This window comes from Pempheris klunzingeri, chromosome 10, assembly GCF_042242105.1.
Source record: "Pempheris klunzingeri isolate RE-2024b chromosome 10, fPemKlu1.hap1, whole genome shotgun sequence".
NCBI lineage: Eukaryota > Metazoa > Chordata > Actinopteri > Acropomatiformes > Pempheridae > Pempheris > Pempheris klunzingeri.
In genome coordinates this window covers 27230070-27244782 of record NC_092021.1, presented here as the reverse complement: position 1 = coordinate 27244782, position 14713 = coordinate 27230070, and the positions used below count along the sequence as shown (strand labels likewise).

The following is a 14713-nucleotide window of genomic DNA, read 5'->3' as shown; positions in this document are numbered from 1 at the left end:
GTCTGGACTCCCACAGGAAGAGGAGGAGGTGGTGGTGCTCCTCTTCAGCCTGTCACACCTGAGCAGGAAAACCTTACCTGAAAATGTCAGACTGAGTTGTTGTGATTGGACGAGCAGGTGGGCGTGGTTTGGAGATTTAAAATAACACTGAGTCCAAATTCCTCCATGAAACCACAAAATATGATTTTCTTTATTTATCAAAGTGTGCTAAACTCCGCCCACCTGACAGCTGTGGAGAACAGCAGCCCCGCCCCCCCAGGTGAGGCCGTTTACTTCAGGGCTCCATTCTGAGGTCACATTTAAAGCTGCAGCTGATCATATTATTTCATAATGATTTAGAAACTGGATCCGGTCTGAAACAGCCAATCACAGCTGGCTAGCATAGAACTAGCCAATCACTGCATGGTTCACACTGAGCGCCACACATGCCGTTCAGAGTTACGGCAGATTGTCATGAATTTCCAATACTAACGAGGCTAAAACATGTTAGACTGGCTAGCACGGAGCCCATCGAATGACGAAGAGGCTAAATTACAGTTAAACAGTGTTTGAGACCTACAACGGTCATAATTAGTTAGTTCAAATAATTCTGCAGGTCATTTAAAAGTTGGATGCTAAGGAAACAGCCTTTGCTCCGAACAAAACCTTTATGATGAAGAGCCCTGAAGTAAATATCATTCAGCTGCGGCCCCAAAGGCTCATGGGAGCTGTAGTTGTTGCAGGTGTGTGTAACTCAGCCATGAAACTGTACTGTATGTTCACCAGACCTGCTCCCTGTGGGAGTCCAGGTGAGGAAGAGGATGGAACGATGGAAGAGGAAGAGTGATGAAGGCAGAAAGCCTCACATTCACAGTCTGGTCACCCGATACTAAAGTGCCTTACTTATCGTGTTAGCGCTGCAGCTAACGGTGTGGTGGAGACAGAAAAACTACATCAATCCACCTTCAACAAACAGCTAAATAACATTTGTTAGCTAGCGTCACCCTTACCAATGTTAGCTCACCAGCTAAAAAACATTAGCTGATGAGCAGCAGAGGTTTAGGATGTGAGGAGTGCATTAAAACTCTCGTAGCATGACATGAGCTTAAGAGTGACAGATAACAACAAACATTAGTTAACGTCACCCCAACAAACATTAGCTAACGTCACCCCAACAAACATTAGCTAACATCACCCAAACAAACATTAGCTAACGTCACCCCAACAAACATTAGCTAACGTCACCCCAACAAACATTAGCTAACGTCACCCCAACAAACATTAGCTAACGTCACCCCAACAAACATTAGCTAACGTCACCCCAACAAACATTAGCTAACGTCACCCCAACAAACATTAGCTAACGTCAGCATAACAAATATTAGCTAACATCACCCCAACAAACATTAGCTAACATCACCCCAACAAACATTAGCTAACGTCACAGTAACAAATGTTAGCTAACGTCAGGAGAGAATTAAAAGTGTTTTGAGCCGCTGTGTAGATTAACGGAGGCTCCTCCACCACACAGGGTTTCTGGGTAATAACAGTTTTGTGTTGTTGCTAGTTTAAGTTGACACGAATGCCTTAATGCTAGCGCGGAGCTGTCTGTGAGTGTGAGGCTCAGGATGGGAACAGGAAATGATATAATAACCAAGTTTTAGTCTATAATCCAGCTGCTCCCCTTTGACGTGTTCGGCTGAGAGACGCCGAACGTGTCGGCTTTTCTTCTGTTTGGACACTTTTCTCTCTGTCTTGATTTGTATCACTGACTTCGACTAAACATCTTACAGCTAACGTCACCTCTGCCTTACGCCGTTTGACTTAAAGCAACATGCCGATGCTTTTCCAGTCTGAGCTCACAGAAATAGGTTTGGTGGCGGGGGCTGGTAACGTGCTGTGGGCACCACTGAAACTGTTATATATAATATATGACGGTTGGCGGGTAGCAGACAGGCGTAGCGGACCTTCGTCATCATGGTAACAATAATAAACACATGGTTAACGTTATGAAACGGTCGCAGTTGGGTTAGGTTTAGGTTTCAAAATGGCTGCCTTAAAAAGACGTTCGTTAGCAGAATGAGCACTTAGAGATTTTACATGATGTAATTATGACTGAGAATCTCAGTGACAAAATAAAAGCCCATAATTACAATGTGTCACCAACAAAATGTGCTGTGAGATTATATTTGTCATCAGGAGATTTCACATCACTAAATTATTTCATAGTTGACACAGGTCTTGTAATGAAGAGATTAATTTACGCTCTCACAGTTTGGTGGATGTCGAGATACGAAGTCACTGACAGATTTGATCTCGTCTAGTTTCAAGAAAACATGAAATCGTACCTCAAAGTGACGAAATCTGCATTTCTGAATGTTGAGGTACGATGTAATGTTTCAAGAGGTCGAGCTCCGTCAGGATGTCGTGTCCCATCAATCAGACGATCGATCGGCCGTCACATCGTGTCTGACGAGCGTAAAAACCTGCAGTTTGTTTTATTGTTTTATTTCCTCACGAGCTTTAACACACCAGGGCGCCGCTCGCCTCCTGGCGATGAAGCGGTCCCAGGTGAGTTCACCTGTTGGAGTTCACGCTGACGTCGAAGTCGCGTCTTTAAACTTTATTTTTTGTTTGTTTGTTTTGCCACATTCCAGCTGATTGTTTGTGTTTGAACATTTATTTAAAGGGCTGATTGAGTTTTTACCAAAGAGGCGTTCAGAGTTCACAGGTGTGTGTTTGTGTTCTTACCTGTTTGTTCTTAAGAAGGTTTTATTTTTAGACTTATTTAATGCACAGATTCATCAGTAGAATATTATCATGTGAGCATCCGTCGTCATGGAGATCTCTGTCTCTCCAGCACTTGTCACAGTATTAACCCCCCCGCCCCCCATATTAAACCAGAGGACTCACTCCTGATTGTTTTGTATTAGTTGTATGTAGATGATGTTTCTCTAATTTTTATAAATATATCAGTTTGTGACATGATGACATGTAAGAGACACGACGGCTGTAGTTATCACCACAACAAATAAACTCACTCAACCAACAGGCTGTCTGGTGTCCTAGCAACAGGCCCGCTCCACCTGGTCGACCAGTGGGGGGTAACCAGAGGGGGTCAACCAGAGGGGGTAACCAGTGGGGGGTAACCAGTGGGGGTAACCAGTGGGGGGTAACCAGTGGGGGTAACCAGCAGGGGGGTAACCAGAGGGGGTCAACCAGAGGGGGTCAACCAGCAGGCGGGTAACCAGAGGGGGTCAACCAGAGGGGGTCAACCAGAGGGGGTAACCAGTGGGGGGTAACCAGTGGGGGTAACCAGCAGGGGGGTAACCAGCGGGGGTCAACCAGAGGGGGTCAACCAGCAGGGGGGTAACCAGTGGGGGTCAACCAGTGGGGGTCACCTAAAAAAATCTGAACTCTGTGAAAGGTGATCAGTTCAGAGCTTCAGGGGCAACAAGCTGCTTCACCTGGTGGGTATCGATCCTGTGACGCTGGTGATCAGATCCTTATCAGATCCTCACACACACACACACACACACACACACACACACACACACACACACACACACACACACATTTAAACATGTCGTTGCTTCTGTTTGTTTGAGGAGTAATAAAATGAGATGAAGGTAAATGTGAACAGACATGAAAGTGTCACAGCATACAGTACCAGTACTTTACTAGTACTGTACTAGTACTGTACTAGTATTAGTACCATGATCAGAGCTGTCCAGCACTTGATGTACTGTCCCTCCTGTCCGCTGGGGGCGCTGTCAGCTGACACACTCACACAGACAGGAAGTCGCCATCTCACCATCTGAGCATGCGCGCCGGATCAGCTGTGGCGACGGCTTCGCTGCGGAGTGAAAGAAGTCAAAGTTGGAGCAGAGTTGTGTTCTCTCAGACCTCCGATGGCCGGCACCGCGCTCAAGAGACTCATGGCGGAGTATAAACGTGAGTGACCGGAACACCGAGATCAGCCAATGGGAGAACTCGGAACGTTAGCAAAGCGTCCCGAGCCGAGAGCTCCCGTAGCCCTCCTGAACCAAACTCCAGTCAACAATCTGCTACTTCTGTGTTTGCTTTGCTCTGCGGCAGTGTCGCTGACGTATTTCACCAGGAATAAAACAGGACAATAAAACGGTGAAATATCAACTTAGATTCTGCTTCAGTATCGTTTACCCACCAGGCTTAGCGGCACAGGGAGATGATGGGTTTGTCGCTTGTAGACGGCAATGATGCAACTTCGACACTACGCGGTTTGTTCTGAAACGACAACATGAAAGTAACTCGAGCAGTTAATGATGAAGCTGTTTGAGTCACCGAAATAAACACGAGAGGTCATTAATGCGCGAGGAAAACTCAGTGCTCCACAGCGACGACATGAATTATTTGTTACGCTTTAATAACCATAAACTTGATGGTTTTTTCAAAGAAGTTTGGTGTGCCTGAGGACAGCTAGCCAGAGTTAGCTAGCAGGATTGGGAGATTAGCTTTAGCTTAGTTCTGTTTTGACAGATTAGAGTTCATTAAAATGTAATCTGTGACGGTGTGTTTACTGATAATGTGCTAAAGTTTGACGCCGTTAGCATGTCAGCTAGCTAGCTCCCTGTTAGCAGCCGTTACGCCCACCTGCTGTTAGCATGTTAGCTCAGCCGTCAGTGTTTACCTGTGAAGGTCAGAGGTCACCTGATGTCACCTGAGTGTGTTCTGTGTTTCAGAGCTGACTCTGAACCCACCTGAGGGGATTGTAGCAGGTGAGACTGAGTTCAGTATCGATTCATGTGGTGATTGTTTTCTCCACAAATCAATGATGTTTAGTTTAAAGTGAAAGATGTTAATAAGTATAATATTATTATTTATAAAGATATAAATAATAAATGATCAATAAGATAAATGTTCTCATTTACCTGAACAAACACAAAGCTGTGTGTGTGTGTGTGTGTGTGTGTGTGTGTGTGTGTGTGTGTGTCTGTGTGTGTGTGTGTGTGTCTGTGTCTGTGTGTGTGTGTGTGTGTGTGTGTGTGTGCTCCTGCAGGTCCAGCCAATGAGGAGAACTTCTTTGAGTGGGAGGCTCTTATCATGTGAGTTCACACTGATTCAGACTCCTCATCACTCCAGTGAAGTCCAGTGCTTGTCCCTCACACTGGACTTCACTGGAGTGTCACTGGAGTGTCACTGCAGCTCTGACAGCTTTAGTCTGCTAACCAGCCTGCTGTCACGTGACCGACACATGTAACGCCAGGTCACGTGACAGCACACCTGTCAGCTGTCTCTTCTGAACACGACTCTCCTGCAGGTATTACCAGACTGACCCTGTGCTGCTGCCGTAGGTACAGGTGTGATGTCAGGTGTGACCAGCAGGTGGCGCCGTTCCCTCACAAGTTATTATTACTGAGCATCAGTGTGTGACAGCATCATGGAAAGGATCCCTACAGAGAGAGACCTGGAAGATCCTTTTGGTTTAACCACAAACAGCACACACACCAGACTACATTCACTAAAACAGGGATTTTAGAGCTGCTGCTCTCCTGCTGTCCTTAATCTTGTTGTTGTAGGGGTCGGCGTGCCAGCAGCTTCGGTCTGCCCTTCAATTTAACCTGCAGCTCGTCCACAGTTTAACATTCCTGCTCGGTGTGACATCAGCGACGCTGCATCCCATAATTACCTGGCACCGTCCTCAGGTGTGCCGCTGTCACACACTGCAGCGTTCCTGACTGCTGCCATGCTTCCCGAGTCAGTTTCCTCCAGACGCTCTCAGACTAGTTCCACAGGACGATAAACCGGCTGCCTCGGCCGTGCCGATTGGCCGAGCCGATGGCCGACCAGAGGTGCGGGGGTTGTGTGTGCTGGTGGGGGTCGGTGCCCCTGAGAAGCTGACCGGGTGTGTCTGTGTCTCAGGGGTCCTCAGGACACGTGTTTTGAAGGTGGAGTGTTTCCCGCCGTCCTCAGCTTCCCCTCCGACTACCCTCTCAGCCCTCCCAAGATGAGGTTCACCTGCGACATGTTTCACCCCAACAGTAAGTCTGCTCTCACCGCACACACTCAGGGACACAAACCCGTCCACACCCTTCAGCTGTCGGAGACGTCTCCGACCTGTCGGAACACGCCGCTCCGCCCCCGCTGCCGTTAGCGTGCTGTTAGCATGTCGCTAGCATGCTGTCATTAGTGCTGTGATTAGTGGACTGCAGTCTGAGCCATGATGTCACCACAGGGAGACGGTCTGAGCACGCTCAGTACTGATTACAGGACGGGGACACAGTAACACAGTGACACACACACACACACACACACACACACACACACACACACACACACACACACACACACACACACACACAGAGACACACACACACACACACACACACACACACACACACACACACACACACAGTGACACACACACACTCACACACACACACAGACACACACACACACAGTGACACACACACACACACACACACACACACTCACACACACACACACACACACAGTGACACACACACACACACACACACACACTCACACACACACACAGACACACACACACACACACACACACACACAGACACACACACAGACACACACACACACACACACAGACAGACACACACACACACACACACACACACTCACACACACACACACACACAGACCAGCATGGCCCTGAGCTGAACTTCCTGCTGTAACTGTATCGTCTGATCCTCCATCAACAAACAGCAGCTGATGGAGATAAAACACATGAAGAAGAAAACAGTGAGTCCAGACAGGAAGGAGGGGTCTTTGTAACCCCCCTCAGCATCTCTGTGGTGTCAGCGAAGCTCTCGTCTGATTAACGTGTGATCCTGTTGGGGGTCAGCCAGTGTTTTATCTGTTTCCATGGAGACACACTTTGGGGCTCTGACTAACACCTGGACAGCGATCAGTCCCGTCAGTAGACTCCTCTGTAAGGACACCTAGTTTAGCGCTCCAGCACTTAGTAACGCCCTTGGTAACGCCCTTGGTACCGTTACCGTGGGTACAGGTTACACTGTTACCATGGAAACAGCAGTTGATGGTCTGGTGCCCTGTCACAGTCCCTTGTGGTCCTCTCCTGCAGTCTACCCCGACGGTCGGGTCTGTATCTCCATCCTTCACGCTCCTGGGGACGATCCCATGGGATATGAGAGCAGCGCAGAGAGGTGGAGTCCAGTCCAGAGCGTGGAGAAGATCCTGCTGTCTGTGGTCAGCATGTTAGCAGGTACAGAGCACGCCCTCACACGCCTCTCACACGCCTCACACACGCCCTCACACACGCCCTCACACACGCCTCTCACACGCCTCACACACGCCCTCACACACGCCCTCACACACGCCTCTCACACGCCTCACACACGCCATGTGATTTCCATTTCATGTTCAGACACATTGACATCTCAGTGATACTGCATCCAAAACTGAAAATAGAAACCTGTCTCCTCTCCTGCCTCCTCTCCTGTCTCCTCTCCTGCCTCCTCGTCTCCTTGTCTCCTCAGAGCCTAACGATGAGAGTGGGGCGAACGTCGATGCCTCTAAGATGTGGCGTGAGGACAGAGAGCAGTTCTACAAACTCGCCCAGAAGATCGTACGCAAGTCGCTGGGCCTGTAGAGATGATGTCATCACTCTGCGACGGCACCCAGCGCTCTGTGTGTGTGTGTGTGTGTGTGTGTGTGTGTGTGTGTGTGTGTGTGTGTGTGTGTGTGTGTGTGTGTGTGTGTGTGTGTGTGTGTGTGTGTGTGTGTGTGTGTGTGTGTGTGTGTCCTCCTGTACACACAAACATCTGTAGACTGAACGAAGATCTGGGCTTCCTCTTCCTCGTCACCGTGGAAACAAATAAAACACACACAGAGCGCTGCTGAGACAGACGGATCAATAAACTGATTGATGGATGTCCAGGATCAATCACACGTTACTCCAGAGTCACTGAAGGCCGATGAGAGAGGAGGAGCCGTTAAGTCATGTGATCGTCCTCGCAGTGACATCATACAGGTCGTCCTCTGAACGGACTGCTTCATCGTCATCATCATCATCATCATCATCATCATCTTCTTCATCATCATCATCATCATCATCATCATCATCCACCTGAGGCCAGCGGTAACACACAGGTCACGTGACACACGATCAGTATCAGATACACAATCAGTAATCAATAAACATCAGTAATAATCAAAAGGACACACTGACAACATCCTGCACACAAGATCAGTACAGAGAGACAGACAGGTGTGACAGACAGACAGGAAGAGTGTGTGGTACCCTTTCACAATAAAGGTCCTGTTTTAGCTTCAGTCTAAACGATGCAGTCAGAAACGACTAAAACCCAAATAAAGAGTCAAAGCGGCCGAGGCAGCAACAGTTCCCCCTCAGAGAGCTGACGTACGCTAACAGGACGTGTGAACGGGCTTCTCCAGGTGAACCGATCACACTTCCTGCTGCTCCGTCGACTCGATGCACTTTATCCTCCCACAGGAAGCGTTGTGTTCGGGAGCTCGGCTGCTTTTAGCTTCAGCGTTTAAAGTGAAGACGGACGATCTTAATGCTTTTCTGTTTCTGGACAATGAGAGTTTGGATGAAGAGTTTCTTTTAATTTGAAAATGCTTCATTAAAATAAAACGAGGGAGAAGAACGTGTGACGTGTGTGTGATTGACACTTCTACTGATTAGGTACTGTTACTGCGTCATATAATCAATAATCAATACATCCAGCTGAAACCCTCAGCAGGATAGAAACCAGCTGCTACACTGAAGCTTCTGTGTGTAACACATGTATTGATTACTTCTTATTGCTGACATGATCAGATTAGAGCTAACTAGCTAACGTTAGCTTAGTAACACCAGAGTCCGACACAAAGTCCACGTCAGAACAAAATAAAGTTTGATCTGGTGAAGCCAAACAGGAAGGAGACCGACGTCAGAGGAAAACTAACGTCAGCGTCAGCAGGACGTTAGATTCATGGAGGACCTTCGGTTAGCTGCTCGCTAACATTAGAGCTAGCTAAACACTGTCAGAGTGGATATGCTAACTGCTAGCTAAATACTGTCAGAGTGGATATGCTAGCTGCTAGCTCACCAAATGACGTCACCAGCTAACGTGATCTATGATGCTAACTTATGTCTGATAAACTGTTGTAAACTGTAACAGAAGGCGGGGGCGACCAGCTAGCTAGCGTTGAGCTAAGCTAAGGTTAGTCAGTTTAGCTACGCAGCATGGATCTGGTTTTGGTTGCTTCATAACATTAGCTGATTAAGTGATTTACAAAGAGCGAGCTAGTTAGCATCATGGAGCTAGCAGTCCAAACTAAATAAAACGTGATGTTGAATGAATAGTTAAAATCTGATTATATGATAGATGGTGTTCTGAAACGGGGCATGTTTCTTCTTCAGAACTTTTACTTTTGGTACGTTAAGTACATTGTGATGCTAATGCTTCTGTATTAGCTGTGTTTTATGTTATTTTGTACTGTGTAGCTTGTAATCTGACCCTTAAACTGCTGTGAACGATGAGGTCAGAACAGAAGAAGAACTCCTCAGGAAATAATCTGGAAGCCTGTGGACATAAAAACTACGACTCCCAGGGTGCATTTCACTAACATGTCCACTGGCAGAGCCTCACATTGTCGTGTTTAAGTTACTTTTTGGAGTCTAAATCAGTTTGCGATGAATTCAGTAACCATGGAGACGAATTAAAATGGTCTGAATTCACCCAGCAACAACAGCTGAGGCTCATGGGTATTGTAGTGTTTAGAGACGTGGGGGCTTACAGTGGAGGGAGGAGAAGAGCACCTGAGTCAGACGACCTGTGTGCGATTACAGCTGCTTCCTGTCTGGACTTGCTCAGACAACAACACTCAGCATCAAAGGAGCCCAGAGACCATCAGAGACCATCAGAGACCATTAGAGACCATTAGAGACCATCAGAGACCATTAGAGACCATCAGAGACCATCAGAGACCATCAGAGACCATCAGAGACCATCAGAGACCATTAGAGACCATCAGAGACCATCAGAGACCATCAGAGACCATCAGAGACCATCAGAGACCATCAGAGCTGTTAAAGCTGCCCAGTGTTTACACTGGCTGTCATTAGGGGGGGGGGTCTGTGTGTGTGTGTGTGTGTTTCAGTGTGTGTGTGTGTTTCAGTGTGTGTGTGTGTTTCTGTGTGTGTGTGTGTGTTTCTGTGTGTGTGTGTGTGTGTGTTTCAGTGTGTGTGTGTGTTTCTGTGTGTGTGTGTGTGTTTCTGTGTGTGTGTGTGTGTGTTTCAGTGTGTGTGAGTGTGTGTGTGACGTCCTGTGTTACTCCACTGACACCAGAGTCTCTTCAGTGGAGGTCAACCGAGCTGAGGCCCAACATCCTGTTGGTCACGGTGGCGGCTGGTCTTGGAGAGGAGAAGGTTAATTCAGGAGGAGGTGCAGGCTGAAGAGGAGGAAAGTCACAGTGTTATTAGTACTTCACAGTGTTATTAGTACTTTATGGTGTAGTATTAGTACTTCACAGTGTTGTTAGTACTTCACAGTGCAGTATTAGTACTTCACGGTGTAGTATTAGTACTTCACAGTGTTGTTAGTACTTCACAGTGCAGTATTAGTACTTCACAGTGTTATTAGTACTTCACAGTGCAGTATTAGTACTTCACAGTGTTATTAGTACTTCACAGTGTTATTAGTACTTTATGGTGTAGTATTAGTACTTCACAGTGTTGTTAGTACTTCACAGTGCAGTATTAGTACTTCACGGTGTAGTATTAGTACTTCACAGTGTTGTTAGTACTTCACAGTGCAGTATTAGTACTTCACAGTGTTATTAGTACTTCACAGTGCAGTATTAGTACTTCACAGTGTTATTAGTACTTCACAGTGCAGTATTAGTACTTCACAGTGTTGTTAGTACTTCACAGTGCAGTATTAGTACTTCACAGTGCAGTATTAGTACTTCACAGTGCAGTATTAGTACTTCACAGTGCAGTATTAGTACTTCACAGTGCAGTATTAGTACTTCACAGTGTAGTATTAGTACTTCACAGTGTTGTTAGTAGTCCTCAGCCGTCGGTGCAGGCTGGAGGCTCTTGTTTTGGTTTCCTGCCCTCGGGGGGGTTTATCACAGATCAGTCACCTGTCGGCTGCCACAGAAACACTTTTCTTATCTTGCCTCCTCACACTGATGCTGTCTGGGTGTTTGCAGCTCTGATCTCCAGAGGAAACGCCGGTGTTCAGTTTCAGCCCACGGCGGCTGCTTAGTAACCCCGACTGACGAAGCTCAGGGCGAAGGTTCACCGTGATCTTCTCATTAAAGGCAGTGAGCGGGAAAAGCCCTCTGAGCTAACCAGCTTGCTAACTGATAACAGCTGTCGTGGCCGTCAGATGTGTCGGTGTGACGTCCTCCCGTCTCCTACCTGAGCAGGTTTACACTGCTTTAGATGCCGTGTTGGAGGTTTTCAGTCTTTTTCCTTCAGACGTAGTTCAGCAGCACCTTGTTTTCCCTGCTGTGTTTGAAGCAGAGCGAACAGAGCTGAGTTTAGTTTGGCTCAGTGTGACTCCTCTGATCATTTAAACTGCCGTCAGTCAACACATCTGCCGCGCCCTTCATCACACACCACCGTTACCTCCTCACGAGCCAACGACACAAACACAGAGCCATCCTCTCTGCTCTCAGGCTTATTTAACCAGGATTATCAAGTTTACAATCTGCTCCACCAAAGTCATAAAACCAGAATCCTGACATGTTCCAAACATCCAAAAAGGTGAATTTAAACGTAAGAGGCATTTTGAAAGACCAGACGTGATATGAATACATGTAACTGTGAAGAAACTGAAGCTGCTGTGAGTCGGGTTCATGTTTTCTCAGACATGAAACGTCGGATCAGCTCTGTTGTGATGTGTGTGGATCCACAGAGAGCAGCTAAAGCCCTAATAATCCGGGTTTAAATGTGAACCTGGATCCACTCCAGCAGGCAGAGACAAGAGTGAAGCACCGGAGTCGTTTAGCAGCCAGCTAACATTCAGCCATCGGCCTAAAGCACTGTTTAACTGATCTACTGCTCTTATGGAAAATATCTGGCTCTTTGATCAAATGAAGTCTGTGGGCATAAAAACTGAAGGAGAGAAGGCAAACTACAGCTCCCAGGGTGCATTTCACCAGCAAACATCCAATCACAGAGCTTCACGTTAATGAGAGATTTTCTGTCCGTCAGTTCACTTCACATTTCTGTCTGAATCCAACATCTACAACAGCAAAATGCTTTGCAGTGGTCACAGAGGCTCATGGGTAATGTAGTGCTCTGGGCCTCTGATCGATCGAAAAGTGAAGCTGAGGTTCTCTGACCAAAAACAAAATCGTGGAGACTTTGAGTTTTTTTCTTGCAAATCTACGACTTTATTATTCAAGACTTGTTCTAATGAGAGTGCACCGTAAAGCTGGGCCGTGTGTTAAAGGTCCTAATGTGGTGCTGTAAACAAACCAGATATAACATGTTGTTAAACAGGAGGAGGATCTGTTCCCTTTGCACAGGGCCATGCTAACTGTTCCCACCAGTTTCCAGTCTTTATGCTAAGCTAGGCTAATGGCCTAGCTCCACCAGAAGTAAATCAAACACAGACCTGTTGTTAGTCTCGATGTGGTCTATTGTACTCACCACCCTGTTTCTCCTCTTCTATTGTTACTGTTTATCTAAATGTTGCACCTGAAGAACAGAACAGAAAAGAAAATGGCCGCTTATCAGAGATAATTAGTGTGAATCTGATTTATCTGCAGTGAACACAACAGGTGACCTGTGACGTCCACACACACCTGTGCAGCGTGTGTGTGTGTGTGTGTGTGTGTGCCTCAGGTGTGTCAGCATGTGTGTTTGTGTGTGTGTGTGTGTGTGGGGGGGGGGGGTCAGACAGGTAGGGGGCGGAGCTTCAGCTCACCTGGGGAATTCCTGTGCAGTGATCATGAACACACCTGAGGGAGGAGGCAGAGCAGATCAGTCACTTCTCCTCCTCTTCTTCTGTCGCTTTTCATCTCTCCTCCTCCTCCTCCTCCTCCTCCTCCTCCTCTTCCTCCTCCTCTTCTTCTGTTTCATCTTCAGATCAGATCTGATGTTTTTCTCTGACACACGAAACTGTAACGTTAAAACTCATCAAATAAATCAACAGATTCAGTAAAATAAAGATTTTATTATTGTGTCTAGTAAAGTACTGATACTGTTACAGTGAAGTACTGATACTGTTACAGTAAAGTACTGATACTGTAAGGTAAGGTGTGAGGTGTAAGGTAAGGTGTGAGGTAAGGGGTGAGGTGTAAGGTAAGGTGTGAGGTAAGGGGTGAGGTGTAAGGTAAGGTGTGAGGTAAGGGGTGAGGTGTAAGGTGAGGGGTGAGGTGTCAGGTAAGGGGTGAGGTGTCAGGTAAGGGGTGAGGTGTAAGGTGAGGTGTGAGGTGTAAGGTAAGGTGTGAGGGGTGAGGTGAGGTGTGAGGTAAGGGGTGAGGTGTAAGGTAAGGGGTGAGGTGTAAGGTAAGGTGTGAGGGGTGAGGTGAGGTGTGAGGTGTAAGGTAAGGTGTGAGGGGTGAGGTGAGGTGTGAGGTAAGGTGTGAGGGGTGAGGTAAGGGGTGAGGTGTAAGGTAAGGGGTGAGGTGTAAGGTGAGGTAAGGGGTGAGGTGTCAGGTAAGGGGTGAGGTGTAAGGTGAGGTGTGAGGGGTGAGGTGAGGTAAGGGGTGAGGTGTAAGGTAAGGGGTGAGGTGTAAGGTGAGGGGTGAGGTGTCAGGTAAGGGGTGAGGTGTAAGGTGAGGTGTGAGGTAAGGTGTGAGGTGTAAGGTAAGGGGTGAGGTGTAAGGTGAGGGGTGAGGTGTCAGGTAAGGGGTGAGGTGTAAGGTGAGGTGTGAGGTAAGGTGTGAGGTGTAAGGTAAGGGGTGAGGTAAGGGGTGAGGTGTAAGGTGAGGGGTGAGGTGTCAGGTAAGGGGTGAGGTGTAAGGTGAGGGGTGAGGTGTCAGGTAAGGGGTGAGGTAAGGGGTGAGGTAAGGGGTGAGGTGTAAGGTAAGGTATGAGGGGTGAGGTGAGGTGTGAGGTAAGGGGTGAGGTGTAAGGTGAGGGGTGAGGTGTCAGGTAAGGGGTGAGGTGTAAGGTGAGGTGTGAGGTGTAAGGTAAGGTGTGAGGGGTGAGGTGAGGTGTGAGGTAAGGGGTGAGGTGTAAGGTAAGGTGTGAGGGGTGAGGTGAGGTGTGAGGTAAGGGGTGAGGTGTAAGGTGAGGTAAGGGGTGAGGTGTCAGGTAAGGGGTGAGGTGTAAGGTGAGGTGTGAGGGGTGAGGTGTAAGGTAAGGTGTGAGGGGTGAGGTGAGGTAAGGGGTGAGGTGTAAGGTAAGGGGTGAGGTGTAAGGTGAGGTGTGAGGTAAGGGGTGAGGTGTAAGGTGAGGTGTGAGGGGTGAGGTGAGGTAAGGGGTGAGGTGTAAGGTAAGGGGTGAGGTGTAAGGTAAGGTGTGAGGGGTGAGGTGAGGTAAGGGGTGAGGTGTAAGGTAAGGGGTGAGGTGTAAGGTGAGGTGTGAGGTAAGGGGTGAGGTGTAAGGTGAGGTGTGAGGGGTGAGGTGAGGTAAGGGGTGAGGTGTAAGGTAAGGGGTGAGGTGTAAGGTAAGGTGTGAGGGGTGAGGTGAGGTAAGGGGTGAGGTGTAAGGTAAGGGGTGAGGTGTAAGGTAAGGTGTGAGGTGTAAGGTGAGGTGTGAGGTAAGGGGTGAGGTGTAAGGTGA

General features: G+C 47.7%; 1 protein-coding gene across 1 annotated transcript; it reads left to right on the top strand.

Annotated features, from left to right (window-relative positions):
• The first annotated feature begins 3804 nt into the window (after positions 1–3804).
• On the top strand, positions 3805–7755 carry ube2g2 (ubiquitin-conjugating enzyme E2G 2 (UBC7 homolog, yeast)). The gene is made up of 6 exons (XM_070838711.1): positions 3805–3933; positions 4701–4736; positions 5018–5063; positions 5881–5999; positions 7079–7219; positions 7494–7755. The coding sequence occupies exons 1-6, from the start codon at positions 3891–3893 to the stop codon at positions 7604–7606; spliced, it is 498 nt and encodes a 165-aa protein (XP_070694812.1). The 5' UTR covers positions 3805–3890; the 3' UTR covers positions 7607–7755.
• The last annotated feature ends 6958 nt before the right edge of the window (positions 7756–14713 follow it).